We start from the raw sequence: 16189 nt of genomic DNA, 5'->3' as shown, positions 1-16189 counted from the left end.
CCACTGCAATTGGCAGCTTGCTCTTTCAGCTTTGGGACAATGCTATTTGAGGAGATACATTGTCTGAACAGTTTGGTTAAAAAAAACAAAAACAAACAAACACAAAAAACACCAAACTTTTAAAAAAGAAAGAACACATTAATAGAAGACTTTCCTTATTTTTACCCTCCACCCCCATAAAAAAAAACAAAACAAAACAAAAACTCAGAAATGTGACAGTAGCATATCTATAAAAACACAGTTGTCCAAACTTCCTTTATGGGTTTGTTCAACCTGTATTCTATATCTTGGTAGTTTTTTGAAGGAAGCAGGACAATCAAAGGTTATAAAGTGTTTCACTTTAAAGCAGGTGATCAAGCTCAGATTGAAGTTCTGGTTATATATTTTGTAGACATGGGAACTTTTTCTTATATAAATCCACTGTTGTATTTCCCACTAGACATTGCTCTTACAGAAAAGAAGACAGGAGACTCAACCTGTACCTAGTGAAAAGGATAACCGCAGTTAACATTATTGAATACTTATTATGTGGCAGGTACTATTGAAGTACTTTTTACTTGTGCTGATTTATTTAATTTTTCTAATAGCCCTGTGAGATACAGGTACTCTTTATAATCCCATTTTATATATTAAGAAACAGAGGCACAGAGAAGTTAAGCAATTTACCCAAGGTCACTTAGGTAATAGATGGCACAGGTGGGATTCAAACCCCAGCAATTTGTGCAGTCTACTATGCTGACTTGTCATGTAAAGTAGACAGTTATGTAATTATTTAAATTTTGTTTCAGTCATTGTAAATGTGACATTCTTTCATTGGGTCGCAGTTTGGTCTTCATTATTTCAAGATCTCCACTGAAGTTATGAAGGGTGTATGGTCCATTATGATCCTTCTAAGTATTTGTCCATTCCACCTTTAGAATCTCTGTAAAAGTTCTGACTACTTGGAGGAGAAAAGAATGGCATGTGAAAAGCAGTGTGACATAGATTTTAGCTGCTTAGTTAACTGCATTACAACTCACTGGAGGCTTAAAGGTTGGCAAGAGAGACACGCATTTCCTAGTGTGGAATTCTCTCTGTTTAGGGATTGAAAATTTCCTGAAATGAACTGCATTAATTTACTTCTACACTGAACATTCTCGTTTTGCCTAGCATGTTTCGTCAAGGGATGCATGACTTGAAAGTCTGGCCTAATGTAGAAGCAGATGGGTCAGAACCCACAAAAACTCCTGGCAGAACAAGCAGTACGCTCTCAGAAGATCAGATGAGCCGCCTTGCCAAGGTAAAAAGAAACTTTTCCAACTAGTGGAAAGCTCTGAATGATGTCTATTGTAGTATAAGTTAACCTTTTGAATTCTGTCAGATTATTTTTTTAATTTAGATTTAATTTTTTAATAGTAACTTTATTGAAATATAATCCATATATCATAAAATTCACTCTTGAAAAGTATACAATGCATTGAGATTTAGTAAATTCTGAGCTGTGCAATCATCACTATTTAATATCAGAACATTTTCATCAAAAATGTAACCATGTACCCATTAGCAGTCATTCCCCATTCCTTCCTCCCTCCAGCCCCTGGAACTACTAATCTTCCTGTCTTGGTGAATTTTCCTATTATGGACATTTCATACAAATGGAATCATACATTATGTGGCTTTTTGTGTCTGTAATCCCATCAGATTTGAAAATGGGGAGTTTTTGGTGATATTTTCAAGATGAACCTTTTTTGGTGACATGCTAGAGAACCTTGCGTTGTTTTGAAGTGAAGATTACTTAGTCTAAACTGTCCTCACTCCACTCCCACTTCTGTTTTTGTAAGCAGACTGAGGTATTACCTTTGTCTTTCAAAATTGTTTAAATGAAGTGTTTTTATTTATAAATACAAAAGCTAAGCTCAAATCTGAGTTTAAGTCAGAACAATATAATTTATTTTGTCAATATCTGTTTCCAAAGCACTATGCTAAATACTGTTTGAAGATCTTTTTTGGTACAATACACTTTTAAATGGGAAAGAAGGTGTATGCTCATGTTTCTATTTTTATACAAAAGCAACAGAAATTGTAGCTATAATACTTTATATTTTACATACTGTCATTTTAAGACAAGAAATGAGTTTACAAATAGATGAGGTTTATGGGGATAGAACGGAATGGTTTGTTTCCTGTTGCACTTTTGATTTTCCAGCCAGTGAATTTACTATGCCTGTTTCTAATTGTTGAGAAGGCAGTTGGCATAAGAGTAACAAGGTGTACATAAATCTTAATAATAGGACAGCATAGTTACCGTGCATTGTACCCACGAGCCAAAAATAAATAGCATAGTGACAGTTTTCAAACTGCAATGTAAGAAAGTTTATTCAGTTATAGAACTGCCTAAGTCTTGGCTGCCTGGGGATAATGGCACAAGAGGACTGTGAAATGAAGATGAACTATTTAAATGGCCTGTGAAAAGATGGTGTTAGATAATTATTAAACAAAGAACCTCAAACCCAAGCAGGATTAAATATTCTTATTCTGATTTATTGCTCAGCTATGCAAATAGAATTATAACTGCAATATGAATAACTGAAGTTTAAAAGCCCTACTTCTAGGGTTAACAATTTAAAAATCAAATCCTTTCAGAAGAAGAATTTTAATGGAATTAACCTCTCTAATGATTTTACATTATTTTGTGGACATGTGTAGTTTTCCTTTGAGGAAAAACGAGTGTGAGAAAAGGAGACAAAACTGAATAGTATTTGGTTTAGTTACTTTATATAACTGGATTTTTTAGACTTAGTGGGAACAGTAAGAAATTAACATAGTACAACCTCCCCCCCCCCACATCTTCCTCATAATTTTCTCTTTCCCATCTCTAAATTGCCCTAATAATTTTTATTAATATAAATATTTCTGTTTGAATTGATTTGTGAAAATAAAGGCCAGACTTCTGGGACATTCATTACACTTTCATTGTCCATGACCCAGCCTTTTAATGATTGTGGCCTTGAGCAAATCTGCCCATTGTTCCCATCTGCTCTGTTTTTCAGCTTGTCATATTTTAAGAGTTTTATGACTAGGATGCATATCCACCTGGGGTTTTGGATGTGACTACCAAGCTTTAGTGTTTGATTTATTCTTGAATCCATGTCTTTAGACATGAAAGGTTAGTGCAAAAGCATGCTTCTCTACTGTCTCTTTTTCATTTTAGCATCTCTGCTTGATGCCTTTGGAATGTGCTTTAGTTTCTGTCAATTTGATTAAGAGGCCGCAAAGAGAAAGTAACAACTAGATGAAAAATGTTTTGTGGTCTGAGTGACACAGATAGTGGGGGAATGTTGAGCAGTGTGTAAGTGAGCATTGGTACAGTGAAATAGTGTAAGATGTGATGTTTTAGACTGGCCTTCAAATTGCCTGCATGGGGTCACTCTGGTCCAGGCTCCAGACCTCAGTTTTATAGCAGTGGGAGCTGGATTTTTCTAGTGCATCCAGAAATAACTTGTTATATTGAGAAAAGGTTCATGTCAGTCAATTCAATTGGTTATTTACAGTTTACAGCTATAATAGTCACAATTCACATGCGGCAATTTAAGTTTAAGTTCATTAAAATTAAATAAAATTCAGAATTTTATGTTACCATAGTTACATTGTCATAATCACACTTTAAGTGCTCACTAGCCACATGTGGCTAGCAGCTACATATTGGACAATGAAGATAGGGAATCTTTTTATTATTGCCGAAAGTGCGATTGGATAGCACCGGCCTAGGGTGCCATTTTACTAATTTGTAATGGATGAGTAACCATATTATTGTCTTCCTGGTAATCACGCTATTTGTGTCTGCTACTCAGGACACCATTTTTCAATACCTTGGAAATTAAGTTAGTCTTCAGGAGATTGTTGATTCTTAGTGAACCATGAAGCATGAGCTACCCTGAAGGAACCAGAAAGCTGTGTGAGATATTTCTCTCATTTTGAGGGAAGTCTTAAAAGGGCTTTCTCTCTTGACATTATCTTTCTAGCTGCAGGATTACTTGAACTGTTGTCTGCACAATATTGTAGGAACTTCAGGATACAGACATGTGAGAACCCTTTACTGAGGATAAAAGTCAAGTAGAACAGATGCTGCCCTGGCAGTTGGTTCGAGTATTGTCCCCATATGCCAACGCTGTGGGTTCGATCTCTGATCAGGGGACATGTAAGAACCAACCAATAAATGCATAAGTAAGTGGAACAACAAATCTCTCTGTTTCCCCCTCCCTCCTACTCTTTCTCCCTCTCTCCCTTCTCTCTCTCAAATCAATTTTATTTTTTAACTTAGAAGAATAGATGCTGATAAACTTATAGAAACATTTTAGGAGCCACACAGTTGCTAATTTCTTTGTGTGATCAGCTAGAAAGTTAGCATTGATAAAGAAGTCTCTTTTATTCAGTCCATTTAGATTAACCTGGAAAAGGGAAGAGATTTATTGGGGAAAAAAAAGATTGGCAAATGTTTTGTCTTTTAGAAATATGATTTAAAAAAATGAGTTTTGTTATAAGCTGGACATCATTTTTTGTTACAAATACTAGAACAGATTATCAAATTGATTTATGTGGATTTAAAATTCTGTATGTATTTTGTAGTTAGATTTTAGAGAAATGGGGAACATGTGATTATCCAAGGAGATGTTTTAAAAAATAGAGGCATTACCTTTCTTTTTATGCTTTTAAAATTAATAGAACTATCAAAACTGGTGGAAGATTTAAATAGTAATAAGTTATATTATAACTAGGTAGAAAGATTGGTAATCAAAAGACCTGATTTATAGCTCTGACACTGGCTCATTGAATAACCAGTTATTTTTGTGCTTGTGAATATTTTTCATTGAAGAAGTGTGGTTAGTTGGGCTTCATTCTCTCTATTTATAAGAATCATAATTATGCCATTATTATTAAAATTTTTAGCTATTTTGAAAAAGAAAACCTCAGACCAGTTCTAGCACATTAAGTGTACTTTTCTTGGGTTCTGAATACATTTCTACCTTGAAGCAGCTTTCTGAGAAAACATTCATGTAAAACTAGTTTAATAGAACACATTATTTAGTAGGACCTATTAATAATTTTTTTTCCTCCTTTTAATGACATAGTTTACTGTTTTCAGAATGTAATACTGAGTCCCTAGAGATAGTTTTGAGTTTATGTTAGGGCTTTTCTAGGGAAGTTATTATTCTTTGCAATATCTTTACTTGATTAGGTCTCCTCACTGAAGTGTCAATTTTTCCATAGTGATAATGATTTAACTTGATAATCTTTTATTTTTCTATCTTCCAACCAGTTCACTTATGAACTGATATTAGGTATGGTGTAAACAGTATATGTAATGCAGTATTGGACTAAATTGGGCAGACGAGTCTTATTTTGTTTTATTTTCTTGCTCAATGTTTGTAAGTGAAAATAATAACAGATTATGATGACAGATACTGAAATTGTTCAAAGCTATGAAACATTGACATCAAAATTATCTCTTAGCTATAGGTATTTTTCCTAAATAATATGTGTAACTTTTATAAGCATAGCTTATTTGGTTGTGTGTTGCCATTTTTTTTTTTTTCTGTCATAAAAGAAGGATTTGGGAATCTCTTAGGAATATATTCCTGATGATACATAGTAGAATCTTTTCTATCAGTCATTTTGGTTTGTTTACTGTTGTCTGAGACTGTCTAAACTTCTCGATTTTTCTTGAAATTAATGGTAGCAAGTAGACAATTAGTTTGAAAAGGGAAGATTGAACCCTGAAATAATATTGATTTATGTCTGTCTTTAGAGCTATAATTCCTGCCAGAAAAAAATAGAAGGTAACATGGTTTTAAGACTAGATTAATCTCTGAGAAGTTTAGCTGAATGCAACTTTTATGAGGCAAAGACTACTCTTCCTGAGTAAGATTTCTATATAAAGTTTCAAAGTAAAATTGAAGATTTGTGGCTAAGACTTCATTAATCAGGAAACTGAAGCACTTCTATGCTACCTAAGAATTAAATACACAGGATGTGTGCAAATTCTCTAGGAGACACATACAACTCCATTTTTACTTTCAGTAGTAGTTCTTATATACAGATGCATTTTGTCTTGAATTATAAATTACTGCATTGCTTGCATTTTATTTGATACAGATAAAACTCAGTGTCTTAATGTTTATTGAAGAATTATACTTTTTAATAATAGATATTTATGAATGAACCATAGTGCATTATGCAAATAGATTAGCTGAGGGATAATGGTGTTCTGTTCAATGACTATTTATTAATTTAGCTCAATTGTAGTCTAGGCTCAAGGAAATGTTAGAGTTGAAAGAGTTATATTATGTCCTGTAACTGAAAGGCATTTAGAGGAACAAGATAGGAGGTAGTTCAAGAAACACACTCCTGTATGATTATTTGTGTGTGTGTTGCGGGGGAAGGGGGGGATAATCTTACCCAATGGTCGGCAAACTCATTAGTCAACAGAGCCAAATATCGACAGTACAACGATTGAAACTTCTTTTGAGAGCCAAATTTTTTAAACTTAAACTTCTTCTAACATCACTTCTTCAAAATAGACTTGCCCAGGTCATGGTATTTTGTGGAAGAGCCACACTCAAGGGGCCAAAGAGCCACATGTGGCTCGCGAGCCGCAGTTTGCCGACCACGGGTCTTACCTATGGCAGTACCAGGCATTTTTATTGGGCAATATTTCTATAAATGCTTCAAGAGAGAATTTTGAATATTCGCATAGGCTCTGTGAATCTAAAAGTTTTCTGTCTGATGACAGAGCAGAATGGATTTTTTTTCTGCTTATTTGTGTGTGTGTTTTTTAAGTGGCACAGAAAAAAACAAAGTAAAAAATATATAGTTTTGTCCTTATTTTCCCCTGTAGTTTCTCTAAGAAAGCATATATGTATATCCCCTACTGTATAGCTACTTGTTTACGTTTATTGTGTAACTTTCCTGTTAAAGTTTCTTGACAAAAGCAAGCTTGGTGCCTAAATCCTATAAATTTCTATATTATAGGAGTTTTTATTAACCACATATTGAAAATGGTAGCATTGCTTAATTTATATGGTTCTTCAGTTGGATCTAGACGAAAGGCCCTTGGAAGAAATAATTTGAGAGAACAATTATGTTAGTACCTTTCATTTCAGATGGAGAAGTAATGTTAATCAAATGGGTTTTTATTCTTTGGGTTTTAAAATATGAGGTAAAATAACTTTATTTGGCATATCTTAATAAATGCTAATTTTTATTGGTTTTCTCAACAGCAGTCTTTGCACAGTGAATTGTTTTTTAAAATAGCTTTAGTTTTTAAATAACATTATTTTTTCTTATTACAAAGATAATACACATTTTCTACCATGGTAGAAATGGTTAAAGCACAGACACTATAAAAATCACCTCTGACCCTCTGCCCAGAAATAACTCTCATTAATATGTTGGTTGATATATGCTTTCAGTAAATTAACATGTATGTTATGTATGAATTTATTTATAGACTAGTGGCCCAGTACATGGATTCATGCACATTGAAAGGAAATTAATTAGAAGAAAGATTCGTGTGGTAGTTACATTACTGCAAAAAATTACATGTTGAAATAGTATATATAATATCCTATATAATAAAGCCTAATATGCTAAGTGTCCATTTGTCCCTTCAACCAATCAAAGCATAATATACTATTGATATGCTAAGGCTGCTCAACCACTCGCTATGACGTGCACTGACTATCAGGGGGCAGACACTCTGACACGTAGGTTAGTAGGTTAGCTTGCTGCTGGGGTCCGGCTGATAGGGACTGAGTGAGACGGGCTGGACATGCCCTGGAACCCTCCCTCAGTCCCTCCCTGGCTAGCCAACTTCCCATGTTCCTCCCTGACCCCAATCATGCACCAGTGGGGTCCCTCAGCATAGCCTGCACCCTCTCGCAATCCAGGACCCCTCGGTGGATGTTGGAGAGGCAATTTTGGCCTGATCCCGCAGACTAGGCCAAGGGACCCCACTGGTGCACGAATTCATGCACCGGGCCTCTAGTAGTAGTATAAAATTAAAACACGTGTGCAATTGATGCCAGTGAGAGCTTTATATGTATTGTGCATGCGCGAGTCAACATTTATTTTTAAATTGCCAGTGCGTATTACATGTACCGGAGGGTTGGATGGACCTACGATCACTTAGCCTTTTATATATATAGAAGATATTTTTAAACTGTGATCATATTGTGAGTGTGTGTGTTTAATTGAATGCTGCTCTAACACTTAATGGTGTCTCAGAATTGTTTCATGTCATTTAAGATACAGCAGATCCTCAAATGATGTCATTTCCTTGTAATGTTTATTAGATGCCATAGGAACAGAACTCTTGTTTATATTAATTCGCCTATGGTAAAATTTGTTTTGTTACAGGTCATCTTGTTTGAAGTCACAGAACCTATCAACAACTTGAAGTTGGACTTACTGTACTAGTACAACATGTTTGTAAAGACTTCAAGTTTTTGCATAGTATAGATATGCTATAATTCATTTCAGCAATCTTCTGTGGTTGAATATTCAAAACGTTTGTAGTTCTGTGCTTCTGTAAAGCTGATATCCACTTTAAATATTCTATTGGCTTGAAAATGAAAAGTGAAGCTTGTACTACATTTTTTTCTTTTGAAGGGTTTAACTCCTGTTTCTAGATTCATTTTTTGTATGTGGCTTTTCTTTTGTTGAAAAGACTATCTTTGTTCCATAGAATTGCCTCTGCTCCTTTGTTAAAGATCATTTAACTATAGTTATGTGGATATATTTCCAGGGTCTTTATTCTGTTAGTATATTTGTCTGTTCTTTTGCCAATGCCAGACGGTCTTGATTATTGTAGCTTTATAATAATTATTGATGTTGGGTAGTGACAGCCCTCAAATTTTGTTATTTTCCTTCAATATTATGTTGACTGTTCTGGATTGTTTCCTCTCCACATAAATTTTAGCGTCCTTTTGTTATCTGCAAAATAACTTGCTGGGATTTTCACTGGGATTACATTAAATTTATAGATCAAGTTTAATCAAACTGGAAATGTTTACAATTTTTAGTATTCCTATCCATGAACAGGAATATATCTCCATTTGTTTAGTGTTGGTTTTTTAATTTCATTAATATAGATCTTTTACATATTTTGTTAGATTTTTACCAATTTCATTTTTATGGGTGCTAATATAAATGATGCTTTAAAAAAATAACAGCTTTATTGAAATCATTTACATACCTCTGTGTTTTTATTTTCAACTTGAGGCCCGGTGCATGAATTCATGCACAGGTGGGCTCCCTCGGCATGGCCCGTGATCAGGGCTGATGGGGGAGCCGGCTGGCTGCGGGAGGAGGTACCGCGGGAGGTTGGCCCCATCAGCAAGCTAATCAACGGCTAATTCTGCAAGGAATCCGGCTCCCTCCTCCCTCCTGTCTGGGTCCGGGGTGCAGGTGAACTGATTCAGGGCTGTCAGGGCCCCAGCAGCTAGCTAAGGCACAGCTGATTGGGAGAGGAATTGGGCTCCCTCCTCCCTCCTGTCTGGGTGCAGGTGAACCAGATTCGGAGCTGTCAGGGCCCCAGCAGCAAGGTCTGAGTCAGTGCGTATTATAGCTACTGGCCAGTCGTCCGGTCGTTCTGGTCATTCGGTTATAATGGTCGCTCAGGCTTTTATATATATAGATTCCATGTGTTTATTGCTGGTATATAAGAAAGTAATTGATTTTTGTATATTAACCTTATATTCTGCAACCTTGCTATAATTGCTATTAGTTTTAGGGTGTTTTTTTTTTTTGTACATTCTTTCATATTTTCTACATAGATGATCATGTCATCTGTGAACAAAGATAATTTTATTTCTTTCTTCTCAATCTCTCTTATTATGTTAGCTAGTATTTCCAGTATGATTCGGAAAGGATGTGATGGGCATTGCTGCCCCCCACCCCCCTCCTTTCTGTAAGGTCTGTGTTAAAATTTTCTTCATTATATTTGTTCTGCAGCTCACCAAAGCCCATCGACAAGGACACATGGTGAAAGTAGATTGGCTGGACAGATTGACATTTAGAGAAATTGAAATGATAAATGAGGTGGGTTGTATCCTCTTTTATATTTCAAAATATTTTCTCACAACTATCTAAATCAAGAATCTTTTGACAAGATTTATTGCCAGGTGTCTATTGGGGCTATTGAGTAACGTGTAGTTTAGGGAGTTCTATGCTAATATAAGTGAAAACTTGGGATATAAGCCTTTTTTATATCTTAATGTTATAAGTAGGTAGTAGATATTACAAGTGTATTAAATATTATATAAGTGAAGCCTTTGTGAATTTGATGCTTCATTTGTGTGTTCTTTCTCCATTTGGCAGCTCATTATGTTCAAGTTCAAGTCAATATTAGATAAATTTATCAACAGTGCTACCTCTTCATTTCAGTTACCTTAAATCATTGGTAGCAAGTTCTCTCCCCAGTTAGATACTTCTAGTTTTATGTACTGCATATAAGACTCTGCACCCTTAATAAAGTTGTGTGGTTCAAGTAGTTGATTTATTTCTTGATCTTATGTATTGGTGTAGAACAGTGGTCGGCAAACTGTGGCTCGCGAGCAGTGATTTTGCTGCTCTGTTGACTAATGAGTTTGCCGACCACTGGGATAGGGGCTTAACCACAAGGAACAACAACAGCCTGTAATTATTGGAATCGAGAGTCTAGGTCAGTGGTCGGCAAACTCATTAGTCAACAGAGCGGCAAACCACAGGTATGTTTAATTAAAAGATGATGTCAATGAAACTTTCTGAAAGTTAGAACACATTTTTATTTTTTCTATATTTACACTAAAATACTAGATGTCTGGTCTAACATTCAGTATCTACTAGTAGATAGCAGAAAAAACAGTTATATTAATTGCATTAGGAAAGAGGAGTGTCAATTTGGTGATATACCTAGCTTATGAGACCTTTACAGATCACTGTTCTTTGTAAAATGTTCAGGAGGTGGAGAGAGAGAGAAATTTTTCATTTTTATAATGAACACTTGTAAAAGTTATATTCGAGCATTATTACCTTTTAAAAAAATTAGTCGTGTTTAACCATTTATATGCAGTATGAATACTGGGCCAAACTGGAATAAAAGTTTACTTTTGTGAATTTTTATAATGGTCGCATTCCAAAAATAGTTTAATCAAAATACCTTGCTATTATTTTTTTATTATTCAACTTAGGTTCCCCTAGGGTAGTAAATATAACCCTAGGGCTTACTTTGCCCAGCCTTTCCTGTCCTTCCCCCCTCCATAAAAGGTAGGAGGCCATTACGTACCCTAATGAATATATATATAAAGAGTTAATATGAAAATTGTCCATGACACTGTAACATCATGACCACTCAGGAGGAGGCTGCGCACGGAGGTGGGTGGGAGGGGACTGCCTGCGAGGTGAGTCAAGCCACAGATGGCGCAGGCCCGAAGTGAAGACGAGGGTCCTGCCAGCTGCAACGTGCCAGCAGTCCCAACCCTGGCGTGTGAGCTGCAGAGGAAACACCTTTTCTGACCGCTCATTGGCTGAGCTCCCAGTACGCCACTCACAGTATTCTTGGTAACTTGGATAATGAGAATCCAAGAAGGTGATCTAGGGTTTTTCCACCACACTCCTGGAGGAAAAAACGAAGGTCCGCTGCTGGAGGGGCTAAGAAATGTCATATCCTGCCCTAGCTGGTTTGGCTCAGTGGATAGAGCCTCGTCCTGTGGACCACAGGCTCCGGGTTCTATTCTGATCAAGGGCATACCTAGGTTTCAGGCTCTTCCCTGGCCGGGGCCCAGGTCAGGGCTCATGCAGGAGGCAACCAATCGAAGTGTCCCTCTCACATTGATGTTTCTCTCTGTCTTTCTTTCTCCCATGCTCTCTAAAAATCAATGGAAAAATAACCTCAGGTGAGGATAAAAAAAAAGAAATGTCATATCCTATGAAAGAGACATCTTGAAAATGACTACAGAAAGTTGTCATTTTTTCGTGGTGAAGGGACTAGAGTCCGTGTTGATGAAAACCTTGGCGGCTGTGGCGGCCGGCAGTGGCAGCAGCAGCAGGGTGATGGGAGTGATGCCTTCCCCTGATCATCCTGTTTGCCCCCCACAGAGGGAGGCCAGACTGCGGCTTAGGCCTGCTCCCCACGCGGGCCTTAGCTGTCAGTAGGACATCCCCTGAGAGCTCCTGGACTGTAAGAGGGGGCAGGCTGGACTGAGGGACACCCCCCTCCCCCAGTGCACGAATTTTGTGCACCGGGCCTCTAATAGAGTATAATATGCTTTATAAAGATGAAAATTTAAGTGACCTCCGAGACTTTTATATGATTTTATACATGTATATTTAAAACCATTTTAAAAACTTTTGTGTCAAGACTAATAACCCTTTTAGACTTCATTTTGATTTTCACTTCTTTAACAATATAGTATTTGCTTTTTTTTAAGGGGACAAGTTTATACACAGAATCAACATTTTTCATGTTAAGGAGGAAGTAACTTTCTTCCAGTATACTTTAAAAAATTTGATAAAAATATACAAATGCCTGCAAATCATCTCAAGATCATTTATAAATTATGAAAAACTTATAAAGTTTATATTTTTTAGGTCAAATAACCTCAGTTCTAAGTTTAATTAAAAGATGACGTCAATGAAACTTTATGAAAGTTAGAACACATATTTTTGATTTTTGTCATAAATTAATTGTATTAATTGCTATAGTTGTGTTAATTGCTATAGTTAGATTAGTCATATGGTTTAAGGATGAACTGTTCTTTGCTTACAATTGTTAGAAGTACAAAAAATCCTTATTTTTGAAAGTAGATAGTTCTAATGCAATATATACTTAATATCATCAAGATTTTATATAATAAAATCCAAACTGCTGACTAAACCAACAATGTCATTAAGTTTTAGGAGAGAGTTGTAAGTGACTAGTAAACGGTACCGGATGAAAGAGTGGTGCTGTATATAAGATAGAAGTGCTGTATGAAACAGTGCATTTATAATAACGAAATGAAAATTTGTCACATTCTAAGTTGTACCTGATAGATCCATGTATTACTGAATTGGGAATAACAATACATACTGATTCTTTAGGAGAATGTTGAAAATGATTATTTTTCATAAGAATCATTTTTTTTTTTTAGAGTGAAAAACGAAGTTCTAATTTCATGTACTTGATGGTTGAGTTTCGATGTGTCAAGTGCGACGATAAGGAATATGGCATTGTTTATTATGAAAAGGTATTTGCCTTGGAGCTGTTATGGTCTCTAAAGTAGAGGGGAGGGGAAACATTAAAAAAAATTACTGTTGTTCCTGCTGAGATGAATTATTTGGTTGCAGGATAGCAGAAGACAGCTGTCAGCCACAGCTGTTTATGTATGCACAAATCATCCTGTAGCTCCCAAGATTACAAAAGCCGATCATTCATGGAATGCAGTTATGGGTTACAGAATTAAGTAAATATGCAAGCGATCAAAAACTTTTTGATTAATGGTTTTGAAAAGTGGCAAGTAAGATATTAAAGCATTAACTTTATTAACAATTAAAATTCATTTGAAAAGTAAAAAGGGGGATCATGCCTTTTTTTAAAGTGGTATGCTATTGAACATTAAGGATTGCTTATTATTTGAGTATTTATATATAAAGTAATGGAATTTTATATGTGACCCAATCATAAGTATGCTTATGAAAGACTTCACAAATCTGCATTTATTTATATGTAAAATAAATGCAGAATTAAGGAAATAATGTTATCAGTAGGCTGAGTGATAACATGTAATTCTGGATTTCCTCTGCTCCTCTCATTACGTGAAAGAAAGTGGTATGTGGTTTGACATGTAGCCTCTAGAAAATATCTGTGTCTTAAATGCTTGTTGAAGGGTCTTCATTTAAGTATTACAGAAATAACTGTATGCACAGTTCAAAATAACGTAAACCAGATATCTGCAATCATTGTAAAAATCCTAAGACAAGTGCTTACATCAGTACGAATGAGGACAGCCTTTTAATACATGGCATAATAGAAAAATATTTTCTCTAGCACATAACTAAGCTTATATGCAGTATATTTGTTCATTAGAAGCAGCACTTTTAAATCACATTTTAACTTTAGTGTGTTAAAGCTGTCACAAGTGATTTAAAAAATATGTATTTATAACTATAATTTATTATTTGAAGGATGTATTTATAATGGAGGTGTAGGGTTTGTATAGTTAATTTATGAGTACTTTTCTGGTATTTTTCAAGTTAATATTTATATTTTCCCCCTTAAGCTTATATCCTTTCTTTTTAGTAAAAGATAAGGAAACATTAACTTGTTTCATCTTTTTATTTTATAAACTAGAAGCCCGATGCATGAAATTCATGCACTGGGTGGGGAGGGGGGGGTCCCCCAGCCTGGCCTGTGCCCTCTCACAGTGCGGGAGCCCCGCGATCAATGGCCCCAAAGAGGTAGGCCCCCCACCCATCTGGGGCTCCTCGATGGATTTCCCCAAAGAGATAGGCTGGAGCTGCAGGTCCCCTGGCCTCTCCATGCGGAGCCACGGGGCCCACCTCCACGCCGCGCACGCAGCCTCAAGACCCTGCCCACCCGTGCGCGCACGCAGCCCCGCCCACCGCGTGCATCCGCTGCGCACGCAGGTTCCTGGTGATCGCTCATTATGGCGTGAGGGCGTCACAGCATGAAGGCATCACGACCACATAGGCTTTTATTAATAGGATGATATTTCTTGGGGGGAGGTGGGGAAAGGAGATAAAAAGACTAACATTGTTTATTAATTCATTAGAAAAACAATCTTATAAAAAGAAAGGGAAATGTAGGTGAATGAAATTTTGTCACCAATATATTTTAATAAAATTATGTTTTATACTTTATGCCATATGTAATTTCATTAAAAGTATTATCCTCTGCCCGTGGAGTTGATGGAGTTTATATTGCAGAAGCATACTGATGGAGGTGATAATTTAGAACATTGGAGATGTGAAGGATCTTTTGAAAGACTGTTTTGATAATAGATGAAATAACAGAACAGAAATTAGAAGAATTTCAAGTATTTTTGAAAAGGTTCTTGACCCCTTTCTACTGCTTCTTGAAAAATTGTCCATAAATTAATGCCTGTGTACCCATCCTGTCATATTTCCACTTAGTGTAAAGATTGCTGGGCCAGTGTATTGAATCTAATGGAAATAGACTTTCTTGTCACCTGTCTTGTGACAGATAGCCTTAGTGAAGATTACTTGTCACAGTTGGGCTGATAAATGTGTTTTCTGGTGTTGTGACTAAGAACCAGCCTGTTAAACAATGGCTGTGGGAATTCGTGGTTTCTCTAAGACTCAATTACTGGACTAAAGTAAAGTCACAGTACTTCCCCTCTTTCAGTCTCCTGATTTTGTTGCACATATCTAAAGTTGAAATTATAGGAGCATTTGGAAATTGACAGAAAAATTTGATGTTGGGTATACAATTGTGAGGAAATGAATTTTGACTTTAATTAGTTTAGTCTTTTCCAGTTCTTATGCAGTGACATTTTATTATCCTATATTACCTTTCTTGCCTGAATTGGATCAAAATAAAAGCCAACATTTTTCAAAAAATGATAATATCAACAAAATAAGACAGCTTTATTTCTTAAGAATTGATGGACTGATTCTCGTTATTCAGGTTTGCATTGTGTTGAGTAGCTATCCCTCTGAGAAGCCATGCTGCTGAGTCTCTTGCTGTGTATAAATTTGAGTAACATTAACCCCACACTTATAATTCTACTTCTGAGTGGAACTCAATTGTGGTAATTTGAAGTTGCCAACATCTAGTTAGTAGTTTTGCAAGTGATGTAACTCATCCATTATATCATATTTTAATTAGCTCTGTGATTTCTTATTCTCAGTTTGACAATTTGAACATTTTTTTCATCTTCTGTCATTATAAACAGTTTTAAAAAAAGACAAAAATCATCTGATTTCCAGACCTCATATCTCTAAAAAAACTGTATTACAAATTTTTATTGTTATATTTTATTTTTCTTGAAATATTTTATCAGCAACAAAAGGTAAAAATATAATATATTTTAAAATGTAGTTGAAAGAAGATTAATTTTTGAAAGGAAGGGTGTTCATTAAATAGAATTAAAGTACATTGGAGTTTACATTATCATGTATTATTTTTTACCATTTGGTTAAACTTTATTTA

At 35.6% G+C, this 16189-nt stretch overlaps 1 protein-coding gene across 1 annotated transcript in view; it reads left to right on the top strand.

The window, feature by feature from the left end:
* The window catches only part of PIK3C3 (phosphatidylinositol 3-kinase catalytic subunit type 3), a 77099-nt gene that overhangs the window by 9754 nt on the left and 51156 nt on the right, over positions 1–16189 (top strand). Inside the window, exons 4-6 of the mRNA XM_080683799.1 lie at positions 1150–1279; positions 9991–10077; positions 13149–13244. Coding sequence (XP_080539925.1) covers positions 1150–1279; positions 9991–10077; positions 13149–13244 — 313 coding nt within the window. The remainder of the gene's footprint in view (positions 1–1149; positions 1280–9990; positions 10078–13148; positions 13245–16189) is intronic.

Source organism: Plecotus auritus (assembly GCF_963455305.1).
Source record: "Plecotus auritus genome assembly, chromosome: 8".
Lineage (NCBI taxonomy): Eukaryota > Metazoa > Chordata > Mammalia > Chiroptera > Vespertilionidae > Plecotus > Plecotus auritus.
This window is presented reverse-complemented; position numbering and strand designations above follow the sequence as displayed.